Source organism: Oryctolagus cuniculus, chromosome 1, assembly GCF_964237555.1.
Source record: "Oryctolagus cuniculus chromosome 1, mOryCun1.1, whole genome shotgun sequence".
NCBI classification, from domain to species: Eukaryota; Metazoa; Chordata; class Mammalia; order Lagomorpha; family Leporidae; genus Oryctolagus; species Oryctolagus cuniculus.
The window spans coordinates 2,358,035-2,371,081 of NC_091432.1; the positions used below are offsets into that span (position 1 = coordinate 2,358,035).

Sequence of the window (13,047 nt, forward strand, 5' to 3'; positions counted from 1 at the left end):
TCGCTGCAGGCCAGTGGTCCCAGGACGCTGCTGGGCCCAGGCAGGTCTTGTGACATCAGTCACGTGTGTCGGGGTGCCTGTGTTAGGGGTTAGAGCAGAGGAAGTCTAATTTAACAGCCCACCCTTCAAAGCAGAGAGGGACTAGGTGGGAAGCAGGGGCGTGCTGCAGCGTTGGGACCCGTGTAACGGGCGGCTGAGTCCCAGCAGGCGGTTAGGTTGTTTATGGAGAGCGTCGGCACACAGCCTGCCCTGTCGTCTCCCGGGCCGCTCCGCGCACCCGCCGCCAGGTGCTGCCCACACTGGGTCTGCGGTGTTGACGCCGTGCGCCCCAGCACCCAGACAGAACCCCTGCTGTCCTGCAGCTCAGCCGTCCTCACGGGAACATCGCGCTCCGCGGCAGCTGCCGGCTCGCACGCCTCCTGCACTCTGCTTCATGCTTGGGTTTCGTTTTGGTTTTGGTTTTGTTTTAAAGATTCATTTTATTTAGTTGAAAGTCTGACTTACAGAGAGGGAGAGAGGGAGAGGCGTCTTCCATCTGTGGTTCACTCCCCAAATGGCCGCAACTGTAGCCGGGCCAGGCTGAAGCCCGGAGCCTGGAACTCCAGAGGCCTGCGGGTGCAGGGGATGAGCACGGGAGCCGGATCGGAGGCGCAGCAGTGGGCACTTGAGCCAGCGCCCGTCACAGGCGGCCGCTCCACCTGCTGTGTCCGGATCCTGGTCCCAGAGCTTGGGTTTTCCATTGGCGACAGGCAGTGTTGCAGTCTTTCTGGACAAGAAAGATGTCGGCTCAGGGCCGTGTGTCCCTTCAGGGAAGACACTTGAACTCGCGGTCCAGGTAACGGCACGGTGTGTGTTCCTCGGGACGACCGCCGCCTCTGGACAGCAGCAGCGGTTCGTACTCAGGGTTGAGGTTTACAAATTCCTGGTGTCCGCGGCCTCACTGGGGCCTGGCATCGGAAGTGAAAGCGGCTGCCGCTGTGCGATGGTGTCCGGTCAGCCCCACCAGGTGTACCGCGTGCTGTGCCGGCCTGACTCCTGGCCGGGGGAGGGCACCGGTGTGGGGCCGTTGTCCGGGGAGGCGTCCCGACACGCTCTGCTTCCTCCGCAGCCACCAGCAAAACCAGTAACATCAGAGCCAACTTTGAAAACCTCGCTAAGGAGAAGGAGCAGGAAGACAGGCGGAAGGCAGCCGCAGAGCGAGCGCAGAGGATGGCCAGGGAGAGACAGGAACAGGAGGAGGCCGGCAGGAGACTGGAAGTGAGTGGGGGGGAGCCTGCCCTGCCGCTTCCCAACGCACGTGTTCCCCGGCTCGGGAGCTCCCGGGCCCTGGGCTGCGCGTGGAGTCCAGAAGGGTCCCGGTGGGGGACGGGTTTACCTCCTGTGAGGCTGTCCTCCAGGCAGCTCTCCAGGGTAGCAGGTGCCTCCGTGCGGGTCTGCTCCCTGCGAGGTAGCCAGCGGGGCACGGCTGTGGCACGCCCTCGCTGGGTCAGTGTGTGCACCCGCCAGCCCAGCCGTGCGTGGATGGGTGCCTGCGTGCTGCAGCCTTTTCGCCCATGGCTGCTGTCCCGCTGTCTCCCCGAGGCCCTCCGTACCCTCCGTACCCTCCCGGCCTCCCAGCACGCGCCCTTCCTGGGTGGCAGTTGAAGCAGCAGAAGAGGTTCCGTGAAGAAGGCCCTGTGCTCTCTCCAGCGGCTCCTGCTTCTGTGGGCCGAGCTGTGGCGTCTCCCCAGGAGGAAGTGGCAGGTGTCCAGCACGGCCCCGTGTGCCCCTGCAGCACGGCAGCCTGTGCTGGTGTGGCCTCACGTGCTGATCTGAGAACGAGTAGGACTTCTCCCGCGGCTCTCCTGGGGTGGCTGGGTGAAGTGTCCATCGTGGGCCTTCCCTCCCCCACATCAGCAGTGAGGGCTGCGGGCAGGGGGCAGCGGCAGCTGCTGGGCAGAGGTGCTGGCAAGCAAGCCCTACAGTGGGCCTCAGGCAGGCGGTGGAAGCAGGAGTCCGGCGAGTTCAGGCCATCACAGAGTGGCTGTGATTGATTAAGGTAGTGAGCAGGCAGTCCCGTGGTTGCCGTAAGCACTGGGAGCTTCGCGGGCTCCCGTGAGGTGCGGTTACGGCGCTGAGCCGCTGCAGAGCCGCGTTGGCGCCTCGCCGGGGTCTTCTGTCCGTGCGCCCTGACCCAAGCCTTCTGAGGCCCAGCAGCACCCGGGAGTTGCGGAATGATGGGAGAAGGGGGTCTGCCGTTCCCCGCGGCACAGCACTCCCGCCCAGTGCTCGGCAGCGGAGGCGCACCCCTGAAGCCAGGTGACGAACGTGTGCCTTGGCAGCTGGGGAGGCCGACGTGGGCCTCCGTCTGCAGTCTGGGGTTTCCGGTGAGAGGGAGGGGCCTCTTGCCTTCTGCCCCGGGGACACACACGGGACGGCGGCTTCAGTGCTTAGCCTGTGCTTGTCCTGGGGCAGGTTGGCCAGGGACCTTGCTTCAGGTCCACAGAGCCAGGACGGGACAGTGCCGCTGCCGTCCCGGAGAGAGGCGGCCTGTGGAGGGCGCCCAGGGAGGAGGGCTGGGCGGGGACAGTGGGTCCATGCTGCGTGCCAGGTGGCCACTTGTGTACCGTGAAGCTGAGTCAGCAGCCAGACTGAGTGCTGGTCTCAGGTGTCCTCTGCTGGCGCTCAGGACACACCCGGCCCTGCTCCCCGAGAGGCCGCCTGCGGTCCTTGGCCCCATCACAGCTTTCCCGCCTGCCTCCCTCTTTGAGAAAACATATTTGGAAGGCAGCGCGGCAGACAGAGAGCCCCCATCCTCTGGTTCACGCTCCCAATGGCCGTGACAGTTGGAGCTGCCCCAGGTGGGAGCCCAGAGCCAGGGCCTCTGTCCAGTCTCTCTCTTGGGCACCAGGGAACCATCGCCCGCTGCCTGTGAGGGCGCGTGCGCAGGAAGCTGGCTCTGCAGGGAGGAGCTGCTCTGTGACCTGGGGTGCCGGGGTCCCGGGTGGTGGCTTAGCCTCTGCACCCAGCACTGCCCCTCCAGCCTCTCTCTCTGCAGGAGCTGCTGATGGCAGGGCCCACCGGAAACTGCAGAACAGCCCCCCTGCAGACCCCTTCCCGGGTCAGGTCCGCACAGTTCCATTGTCAACGTGGGATCAGGCGTTCGCAGGATCCGGGGGTTGGGGGCTGTCGTTTTGTTCACTGTGGCCTGCCCCGGGGGAGCCCCAGAGCCTCGTGTCTGTCGCACTTGGGAAACAGACTCACCACCTGGGGGTCCTGCGAGTCTCGGCCTGCCTCAGCCTGCCGCACCTGCTCCTGGTCAGGCATCAGCCTGTGATGCTGCAGCCGCCCAAGTCCTGTGGCCCCTGCCGTGGGCGGTCTGGGGAGTGGAGGGCTGACGTGTGATCTTGCTTCACAGCGCCTTCTCTGGGAGTCCGTGAGGGCCTGGTCTGGGTCCTGGGTCTTTCTGCCCTCGCTTCTGGTGGTACTGTTCTCTTCTGATGTGTCGCCGCTGACTCAATAACATCCGACTGTGGTGTTCTCGATTGTAGGAGCAAGCCAGAGCCCAAAGGCAGAGTCCCCCTGCATCTCCCAGCCCTCAGCCGGCGGAGAGGCCGCCATCCAGCCCTGTCTACGAGGTCGGTGCTGTCGTCTGGTTTGTGATAGTCTGTGACGCCTGAGACCGGGTCTCTCGTGGGCAGAGCAAACTCTTGCTAGGTGATGCCAGCGTGGCTGCGGGGGACTTGCCCTGCCCTGCCCACTGGGGGGAGACTCTGCCTCCATCTTGGGCCCTGGGCAGGGACAGTGTGGGCAGTGCTGTGAGATGCAGGCTGGGGAGCACCAGGCAAGAGAGCCCGCAGGTGCCATGCCTGGCCTTGCAGGCCTGAGATTAAAAACCAGTCAAATCCAGTCCAGGACAGAGGGACTTAAACTCTTGGGAAAGAGCTCTGCGGGGGTGGGGGTGGTGCGGGAGGACTCGTCCCCTAGGAGTGACAGCCCTGACCGCCTGGTGTGGCGGGGCTGGTGCCTGCCCCTGTGCGTGTCGGCTGTGACTGGCGGCTGCTGCCCTGGACACACCAAGCATCCCCTGCCCTCACCCCAGGATGCTGCTTCATTGCGGGCGGAGCCGAGCTGCGGGGACCTCGGGGGCAGCGGAGAGCCAGAGCCCGGCCACCAGGCAGAGGCTCCTGACAGCCAGCAGGGCCTGGTCTACGGCCCGGACACTGTGTACGAGACCGCAGAGGGCCTGGGCGCCTATCAGTCAGGTACGGGCCCTTCCCGGGGGAGGGGCTCCATGTGCTCCCCTGGTCAGGGGAGGGGGCGTCCGTGTCGGCTCCCCTGGACAGCACTGGCGCTGGTCCTGCGGTGCTGTTGGAGTGAGCTGTCCTCAGTGCAGGCATGCGTCCCACTGGGAGTGCGGGGACTCGCCCTGGGGACGTGCACCAGGCCTGGCTGCTGGCGTTCCCAGAGTGGTGGCGGCGTGGGTCACGGCCGTCGTGGCCTCCCGGGAGGCTGCAGGTTGCTTCCTGGCAGTGGTCAGGGTTTCACTCCCTGGGTGCTCTCAGCACCGGAATCCATGGATTTGCCCGGGAAAGCTGAGTGCATTCCGCGTGGGACTGGGGGCCGGCTCTTGTCCCACGTGGGTGGGCACCCTGCTGTCACTGTAGGGTCTGACTGCTCGCCCCGGCCCTGGGCGAGCGCCGGCTGAGAAGCAGGTAGCAGGAGCGTGCGCGGCAGGCCTTGTCGCCGCTCAGCCCCTGTGGTCTGTTTCAGAGGAGAACAGCTACGACGACTACGAGAACGCGCTCGGGATCACGGCCACGGCCCTCTACGACTACCAGGCTGGTGAGCGTGGGGCCGGGCTCCTCTGCGCCCTGCTAGAATGGCTGGAGCTATGCATTTCAGGCCTTGCGAGTGCAGGGCAGTTGTCAGTGTAGTGCTGGGAGCCCCACGTCTTCCTCACGTGTGCCCACACATGCACCTGTCCCACGCAGCCGCCTGCGTGCATGTCGTAGGAGCAGGGTGCAGTCCCACTCACACGCACGCCACCCCCATCCCTGGCGCTAGGGTCCGTACAGACACCGGCCCCCGTTCTCCACTGGCGTCCGCAGCCTGCCTCCCCGTCCCCGCTCCCCCAGTCACTGACACCAGGCTGAGCCCGTTCTCTGGTGGCGGGAAGGCCGCAAGGCCACACAAACAACGTGGCTGTGCCCTGTGCCCCCTGCCGGCCCCATGGGCTCCGTCTGTCCCACCGTGGTGCGGTTTCCACCTCCCTGCAGTGTGGCGGTGCCCTGTGACGTGCTGGGACTCTCCCAGGGTCCTGTGCTCCTCACACCTTCTGCCTGGTGTGGCTTCCGGTCTCCCTCCTCCCCGTCAGGAGGACCTGTCGCGGCCCCTTCTTCATGCCTGCACCCAGCCCCTGTGGGGTCTTGGCCATTGTGTGTGTTCAGCTGCACTGAGGCCTTCTCCTGCCAGGTCCCCTTCCAGCCCCACCCTCCCCTGCCGCCTCCCCTCCCCCACCGAGAAAGGCAGAGGAGGTTTGGCGGTGCAGGGGCGCTGTGACTGGCACCAGGTTGGAGTTTGCTGTGAAGGCCCTGCCCACTCCGGCACTGCCTTGGCTCATGCTGGCAGATACAGGCAGGCCTTGGCTGAGCTGGGGAGAGGGGACCACAGAGACCCCCCGGGTCGGTGAGGGAGTCATGTTGCTTGCATTGCTGCATAGCCGACCAGGGGCCGAGGGCCGTCGGCGTCTCAGCGCGCTTTTCTCTGTGTGCACCTCCCCAGCTGGAGATGACGAAATCTCATTCGACCCCGATGACATCATCACCAACATCGAGATGATTGACGACGGCTGGTGGCGCGGGGTGTGCAAGGGCAGGTACGGGCTCTTCCCCGCCAACTACGTGGAGCTGCGGCAGTAGGCGCCCCGCCCCGGCGTGCACACTGCAGATCGGGCCTGCCTCGCGGTGTTCTCTGGGCTGTCCTGTCCTGTCCTGTCCTGTCCCGGTTTTGATGGTGAGGAGGGGAGTGTCACGTTGCTTTTGTATTTCATACCTTTGCTGATGCTTCCGATGACGTGTATGCCACAGAATTTGCTAATATATTGTAATCATGTTCCTTGGGAGGACTGTGGTCATTGTTACGCATTCAAGGTGTTGTCTTTTTGCCAAATCGACTGTCCTGTGCAGCCAGTCAGGGGCCTTCCGTTCTGCTGGGGTCGGTCGTGCATGTTGTCCTGTGCCCGTCGTGAGTCCTGGTCCCCAGTGAGTGAGGTTCCAGGGGGCAGAGGAAGGGAGCGTCAGGAGGGCCGGGGTTGCTGCAGCGCCCCTCGGCCCGGCCCGCGTCGGCAGGTGACCGCTCGCTGCCGAGCCTGCGGGTCGTCGTGTGCACCGCGCCAGAGGCTGCTCAGCCCTCCTCCTGTCGCTCCGCCCCGTGAAGTGGCACCTGCTCCCTCTGTTTCCCCTCCCCCCACCTCCAGATGGGGCTGCAGTGGCGAAGCTGTGGCCCTGTGACCGGTGGCAGCTGGCACGGGCTCCGTGTGCGACCGTGCAGGCGTGGTGCGTGTATGTGGCCACACGGCCACGTGGCTGCGGGAAGGCAGGGGCCTTCTCTGTCGTGGACTGCCAGGCACTTTCTTCCTGCCGTGAAGCCGTGCTGTTTTTGCCAAAATACCATGTTTAATTACGGTAAACTTTGATGGTTGACTTGGCTGATGCCCGAGTTCCTTCCCGAGGTGCCCGTTGGCGGCTCCCCTCAGCTGCCGTGCGCTGGGGTGCTGCCGGCCACTCAGTGCTCGGGAAGGTGCATCCCTCTCCGGGAAGCCAGGAGGCTGGCGGTGCGAGCGGGCACACGGGCAGGTGTCGGCACGGCCCTGCAGAAGCTCCTGCCGGCGCCGGCTGTGGCCGCAACGCACGTGGCCTCTCCGGAGGTGCGTCTCTGCGTAACCCGCGCTTTCCCACAGCTCGGTTGGGTTTATACGCAGCTTACTGCGTCTGGGTTTCTGTAGCACACCTCATAGTCTGATTTTTTACTCAATATTCAGAATAAACTTTTTTGATCCACCTGGAACATGGTTTGCCTTGGTGTCCAGTGCTTTGTCCTGGGTGGAAGGAGGGCTCCCTGCACCACGTGTTTTCCGAGGGTTCCGTGCGGAACACAAGATGCCATGTTTAGAAGCCAGCCTGAGCCATGACTCCCAGGCAGCCCCCCGCTGTGGCTCACTAGGCTAATCTTCCACCTAGCGGTGCCGGCACACCGGGTTCTAGTCCCGGTCGGGGCGCCGGATTCTGTCCCGGTTGCCCCTCTTCCAGGCCAGCTCTCTGCTGTGGCCCAGGAGTGCAGTGGAGGATGGCCCAAGTGCTTGGGCCCTGCACCTGCATGGGAGACCAGGAGAAGCACCTGGCTCCTGGCTTCGGATCAGCACAGTGCGCCGGCCGCAGCGTGCTAGCTGCGGCGGCCATTGGAGGGTGAACCAACTGCAAAAGGAAGACCTTTCTCTCTGTCTCTCTGTCTCTCTCTCTCACTGTCCACTCTTCCTGTCAAAAAAAAAAAAAAAAAAAAAAGAAAGAAACTTCGGGGAAATGGGTCTGGCCATTCCTGGGAGACAGGAGAGCAGTGCGGGTCACCAACCCTCCGGCTTCACGTTCTTTCCGTGAGGGGCCCGGGCAGACCCTGAGCTGCCACGAGGTCATGGTAAGGTCAGGCCCGGGCTCTGCTACCTGTGGCTGGTCCTCTGTGAGTCTAGGACCCTGTGCTGACAGGGACCCTGGTGCTTTCCCAGGCTGGCCTCTGTCCCCTCACCAGCTGTGTGTCGACCCTGCTGGACAGCCGCCTGGGCCTCCATGGTGGCGCCGGGGATCTGCAGGACTGCAGGTGCAGAACTGGGAAGGCAGCGCTAGCGCTGGCTGTGGTGCTCGCCCCTCCGGCCGTCCCCTGTGCGTCCGCAGTGGCCTCCATCCTGTGGGAACTGACCAGTGATCGCGGTGGGGCCGCTGGGTGTGTGCAGGAGCTGGGAGCAGCACGAGGCAGCCTGGGGCCCCTGCCTGTCAGCGCCCCCCTTGCTTCCTCAGGCCCGGGAACCCAGGTGGTGGTAGGCCCCCGTGACCCCACGACCTGCAGCTCCTGCTCACTGGCTCCAAAGCCGAGCCCCTGCTCTGGGACCTGTCAGGAGCCTGGCCCATGTGCGGTCACGGCGGGAAGAAGGGCTGTCGGCCAGGTGAGTTTGCACCCACCTGTGATGGGTATGGCCTGGCTGGCCCGTGGGCTGTGACGAGGACGTGGGGAGGCGGCCTGGTCTGCCTGTGTCGGTGTGCGTGGACAGGCACTCGGGCCCAGCAGGGGCAGGAACCGCCCCGATGGGTCTGTGTTTTGGCCCTGTCGGTGGCCAGCCGACGGCACAGCGGCAGCCTGGACACGCAGAGCCTCTACCTTCATGCCACCTGCCTGGTCTCACTGGGGTTGTTTTCGAATCACCTCCCCAACTCTGGTCTTGAGGAACACCCCAGGCCCCGGGGCTGGCTCGGTGGGCCAGCAAAGCAGAGGCTGGGGGACAGGAGCTTGGGCCCGTTGCCGCTGCCGTAGGAGATGGACGCGCCGAGCCATCCTGGCCTCCGCGTGCACACGTGCGCCGGGTCCGGAAGATGGGCGTGCAGGGGCCTCTTCACCCCGGGGTGCCAGGGCGTCCTGTTGCTCAGTGCTGACGCAGCGTGTGCTGGGCCTGGAGGCGAGACGGCTGCCCCGGGGTGCCGCCCCTCTGAGAGGGCGTTCAGATGTGATCCAGGAGCCGGGCCACGGTCAGGGGCTCTCCTCAGAGAGGTTCTCCCAGCTCTGCAGGCGCTGCGTGGAAACGCCACGCGAGACGGCGTGGACGCTGGGTGCCTGGGAGCTGTGCATGGACCCTGAGTGGACACTGGGTGCGTGGGAACTGTGTGTGGACCCCTGAGTGGACACTGGGCCTGTGGGAACTGTGTGTGGACCCTGAGTGGACACTGAGCACGTGGGAACTGTGCATGGACCCTGAGTGGACACTGGGCGTGTGGGAACTGTGTGTGGACCCTGAGTGGACACTGGGCCTGTGGGAACTGTGTGGACCCTGAGTGGACACTGGGTGTGTGGGACCTGTGCGTGGACCTTGAGTGGACACTGGATGCGTGGGAACTGTGCATGGACCCCTGAGTGGACACTGGGTGTGTGGGAACCATGCATGGACCCCTGAGTGGACACTGGGCGCGTGGGAATTGAGTGGACAGTGGGCGCGTGGGAACTGTGTGTGGACCCCTGAGTGGACACTGGGCGTGTGGGAACTGCGTGTGGACCCTGAGTGGACATGGCGTGGACACTGGGCGCGTGGGAACTGTGTGTGGACCCGTAGTGGACACTGGGCCTGTGGGAACCATGTGTGGACCTCTGAGTGGACACTGGGTATGTGGGAACTGCGTGTGGACCCTGAGTGGACACTGGGTGCGTGGGGACTGTGCGTGGACCCTGAGTGGACACTGGGCATGTGGGAACTATGTGTGGACCCTTAGTGGACACTGGGCCTGTGGGAACTGTATGTGGACCCTGAGTGGACACTGGGTGCGTGGGAACCGTGTGTGGACCCTGAGTGGACACTTGGTGTGTGGGAACTGCGTGTGGACCCTGAGTGGAGATGGTGTGGACACTGGACGTGTGGGAACCGTGCATGGACCCTGAGTGGACACGCTGTGTGTGGACCTGAGTGGAGGCGGCGTGGACACTGATGCCTTGTGTGTGACTCCCAGGGGTCGGAGCACAGACAGCAGGAGGGGGAGGGGGAGGAGTTTGTGCCCAAGTTTTAGTTTGGGAAGATGAGAAAGTCCTGGGAACGGATCGTGGTGGTGATGCACACACTCCCAGTGCCCCTGAGCTGTGGTTAAGGTGGTAGATGGGAGTGGCCAGTGCTGTGGCGCAGTGCGTTAAGCATCTACCTGTGGCGCCAGCATCCCATATGGGCGCGGGTTCAAGTGCCGGCTGCTCCACTTCCTATCCAGTTCTCTGCTATGGCCTGGGAAACCAGCAGAAGATGGCCCAAGTCCTTGGGCCCTGCACCCACATAGGAGACCCAGAGGAAGCTCCTGGCTCCTGGCTTCGGATTGGCTCAGCTCTGGCCATTGCGGCCACTGGGGAGAGAACCAGCAGATGGAAGACCTCTCTTTCTGTCTCTGCCTCTCAAGTAAATAAATCTTCAAAAAGATGGGTATTTTACCATGATTAAATTTTAGAAAAAGGTTGATGACTCCTTGTTATCTTGGTGTGTCCAGTGGGGTCCCGAGGGCCTTTAGGAGTGGACGATGGAAGCAGGAGAGGTCAGAGTGACCGGACTTGGCACCACATTTGCTGTCTCTGGAGATGCAGGAAGGGGCCCGCGTGGCATCTTAAGCCAGACCTGGGGTTCACAGTGTCAGAGCCGCGAGCCCTGACACCTGCCTCCCGGGAGACACCTGTCGCTGCAGGGGGCCCTGCTGTCACCCCCGACACACACAGCTGCCTGTGGAGCCGATTCCTGCAGCTCGCTCCAATGCAGCGGCTCTCAGACACCCCCCCCCATCTCCTGATGGCTCCCAGCAGTGAGAGGAGCTGGTGGCTTTGCAGGGGCCCCCACACCCGTGATTTAAAGTCCTGCACTGGCACCCCAGCGCATTCCGGAATGTTCTTTCCTTCCAGAAACTCCACCGCTGTGCGGCCAGCACCCTGGTCCCCAGGGACCGTGGGTGTCTCCTGGATGGTGTGTCCTGGGCTCCCTGTGCAGAGGGTGGGCCCGCAGTGTGGCCTCTGATGGCACTGCCCCTGCCCGTGTCCACATGGTGCCCGCCCTGCCCGTGTGTGCCCACCCCTGCCTGTGTCTGCGTAGTGCCCGCCCCGCCTATATCTGCGTGGCGCCCACCCCTGCCTGTGTCTGCGTAGTGCCCACCCCGCCTGTGTCTGTGTGGTGCCTCCCCCACCGTGTCTACGTGGTACCCGCTCCGCTTGTGTCTATGTGGTACCCACCCTGCCCGTGTCCACGTGGTGTCCACCCTGCCCGTGTCTGTGTCATGCCCACCTCTGCCTGTGTCTGTGTAGTACCCACCTCTGCCCATGTCTGTGGTGCCCGTCCTGCCTGTGTCTGCGTGGCGCCCACCCCTGCCTGTGTCTGTGTGGTGCCCGCCCCCACCTGTGTCTACGTGGCACCTGCTCCGCTGTGTCTATGTGGCGCCCACCCCTGCCTGTGTGTAGTGCCCACCTCTGCCTGTGTCGTGTAGTGCCCGCCCCGCCTGTTCCTGAACTTATTTGACTGGCAGAGAGAGAGAGGCGGGAGGGGCAGGGGACGTATGTGCCTGTGTGGCCCACCCTGCCCGTGTCTGCATGGCGCCTGCCCCAGCCATGGCTGCGTCTGCCTGCCCCGCCTGTGTCTGCGTGGTCCCTGTGGGTTCCCAGTGGCGGGGGCGGCAGGGGCATGGTGGGGGGCCGGGGCTGTTGGAGCATCGGTGACTTGTGGGGTTGTAGAAGTGGCGCCAGCGCACAGCAGGCGGCGGCTTCTCTCCCCCCTGCACACCTCTCGCTCCCCGCGCGGGACTCCTGCCCGGGACTCGCGAGTTCATCCCACAGGAATTCTGCCCAGGCTGTGCCGCGCTCCCCTCCGACACTCGCTTTCCAAGCATAGCGCATTTATTCGGGTATCTGAAGGGCGGAGGGACAGAGCTGTCTCTCTCTGGTCCGCTCCACAGATGGCCGCGATAGCCAGGGCCCCGTCGCTGCCCCGTGAGTGGTGGGGACCAGATATTTGGGCCGCCGCCTGCTGTCGCCTGGGCGCATTAGGGAGCTGGACCAGAGGGGAGCAGCGGGGACTGGAGCTGGCTCTCGGGGAGGGGTGTGAGCATCCCGATGCCGTGACCCACGGGTCACACGCCAGCCCTGGACGCAACGTGCTGTCCCCGTCTCTGGTTCTTTCTTAGGCCCTCTCGAGAGCGCCTGTGGGGACAAAGAGCCAAGACTGAGTGGTTGGCGACAGGAAAGGCCAAGGCCTGGGGGGGCCAGCCCCCCTCTGTGGGGTGGAACCCAAAAGGGGCGGAGGTTCAGTGAGACGCCGCCCGCCTCGGCCACGAGGTGGCGCCATCGGCTCAGGGCCACACTGCAGCCCTCTGGATTGAGCTGGCTGTCAGTTTCCTGCCGGGTTCCTGCTGCTTTGCCTGGGAACGGGGGACACGGGGACTACACAGACTCCCGGCTGCAGGGTGGGGTGGGCACGGGGTTTCCGTCTGGGGTGACAGAATGTACTGGAACAGCTACCCTTGTGGCTGTACCGAGTATGCCAAGGGCAACAGGTCATGGTAGAAGGAAACCGGCCGGCGCCGTGGCTCACTAGGCTAATCCTCCTTCTGCGGCGCCGGCACACCGGGTTCTAGTCCCGGTCGGGGCGCCGGATTCTGTCCCGGTTGCCCCTCTTCCAGGCCAGCTCTCTGCTGTGGCCCGGGAGTGCAGTGGAGGATGGCCCAAGTACTCGGGCCCTGCACCCCATGGGAGACCAGGATAAGCACCTGGCTCCTGCCATCGGATCAGCACGGTGCGCCGGCCGCAGCAGCCATTGGAGGGTGAACCAACGGCAAAGGAAGACCTTTCTCTCTGTCTCTCTCTCTCACTGTCCACTCTTCCTGTCAAAAAAATAAAAAAATAAAAAAAAAGAAGGAAACCAGGCGAGTGCTGAGGCCCGAGGTCCATGTGGGAACAGACTGCCCTGTGCTGTACCAGGCAGAGGCCCCGGCACGCGGAGGAGGGAGGGCGGTGCAGGGGGAGCTTCCGGGACCGCAGAGCTGAGCCGGGACTGGAAGAACAGGCAGCAGGGCGCCGAGAGCGGAGCAGGCTCCAGCCGAGCCGAGAACGGAGCCGTGGCTCCTGTTCTGGCACTGATGGCAAAGGAAGTGCCGATCTAAAACTGGGACCGAGACCCCGCCCCTGCAGCCCTGTGGTCAGTGTGCCCCCACCGGCTCCCCCACAATGCCCCCACGTCCTCTCCTTCTCTGGGTGACCTGGGCTAGTGAGGTGGCGCCAAGCAGGCTGTGAGCTGGGGAGAAG

At 64.4% G+C, this 13,047-nt stretch overlaps 1 protein-coding gene across 3 annotated transcripts in view; it reads left to right on the forward strand.

Moving 5' to 3' along the window:
* CTTN (cortactin) overlaps positions 1-7,047 on the forward strand; it is a 32,317-nt gene extending 25,270 nt beyond the window's left edge. For all 3 annotated transcript variants that reach the window (XM_051839159.2, XM_051839161.2, XM_070061854.1), the window contains 5 exons: positions 1,109-1,257; positions 3,531-3,617; positions 4,082-4,244; positions 4,753-4,824; positions 5,764-7,047. In XM_051839159.2, coding sequence (XP_051695119.1) covers positions 1,109-1,257; positions 3,531-3,617; positions 4,082-4,244; positions 4,753-4,824; positions 5,764-5,900 — 608 coding nt within the window. In that variant the 3' untranslated portion in view covers positions 5,901-7,047. The remainder of the gene's footprint in view (positions 1-1,108; positions 1,258-3,530; positions 3,618-4,081; positions 4,245-4,752; positions 4,825-5,763) is intronic.
* Positions 7,048-13,047: the final 6,000 nt, after the last annotated feature.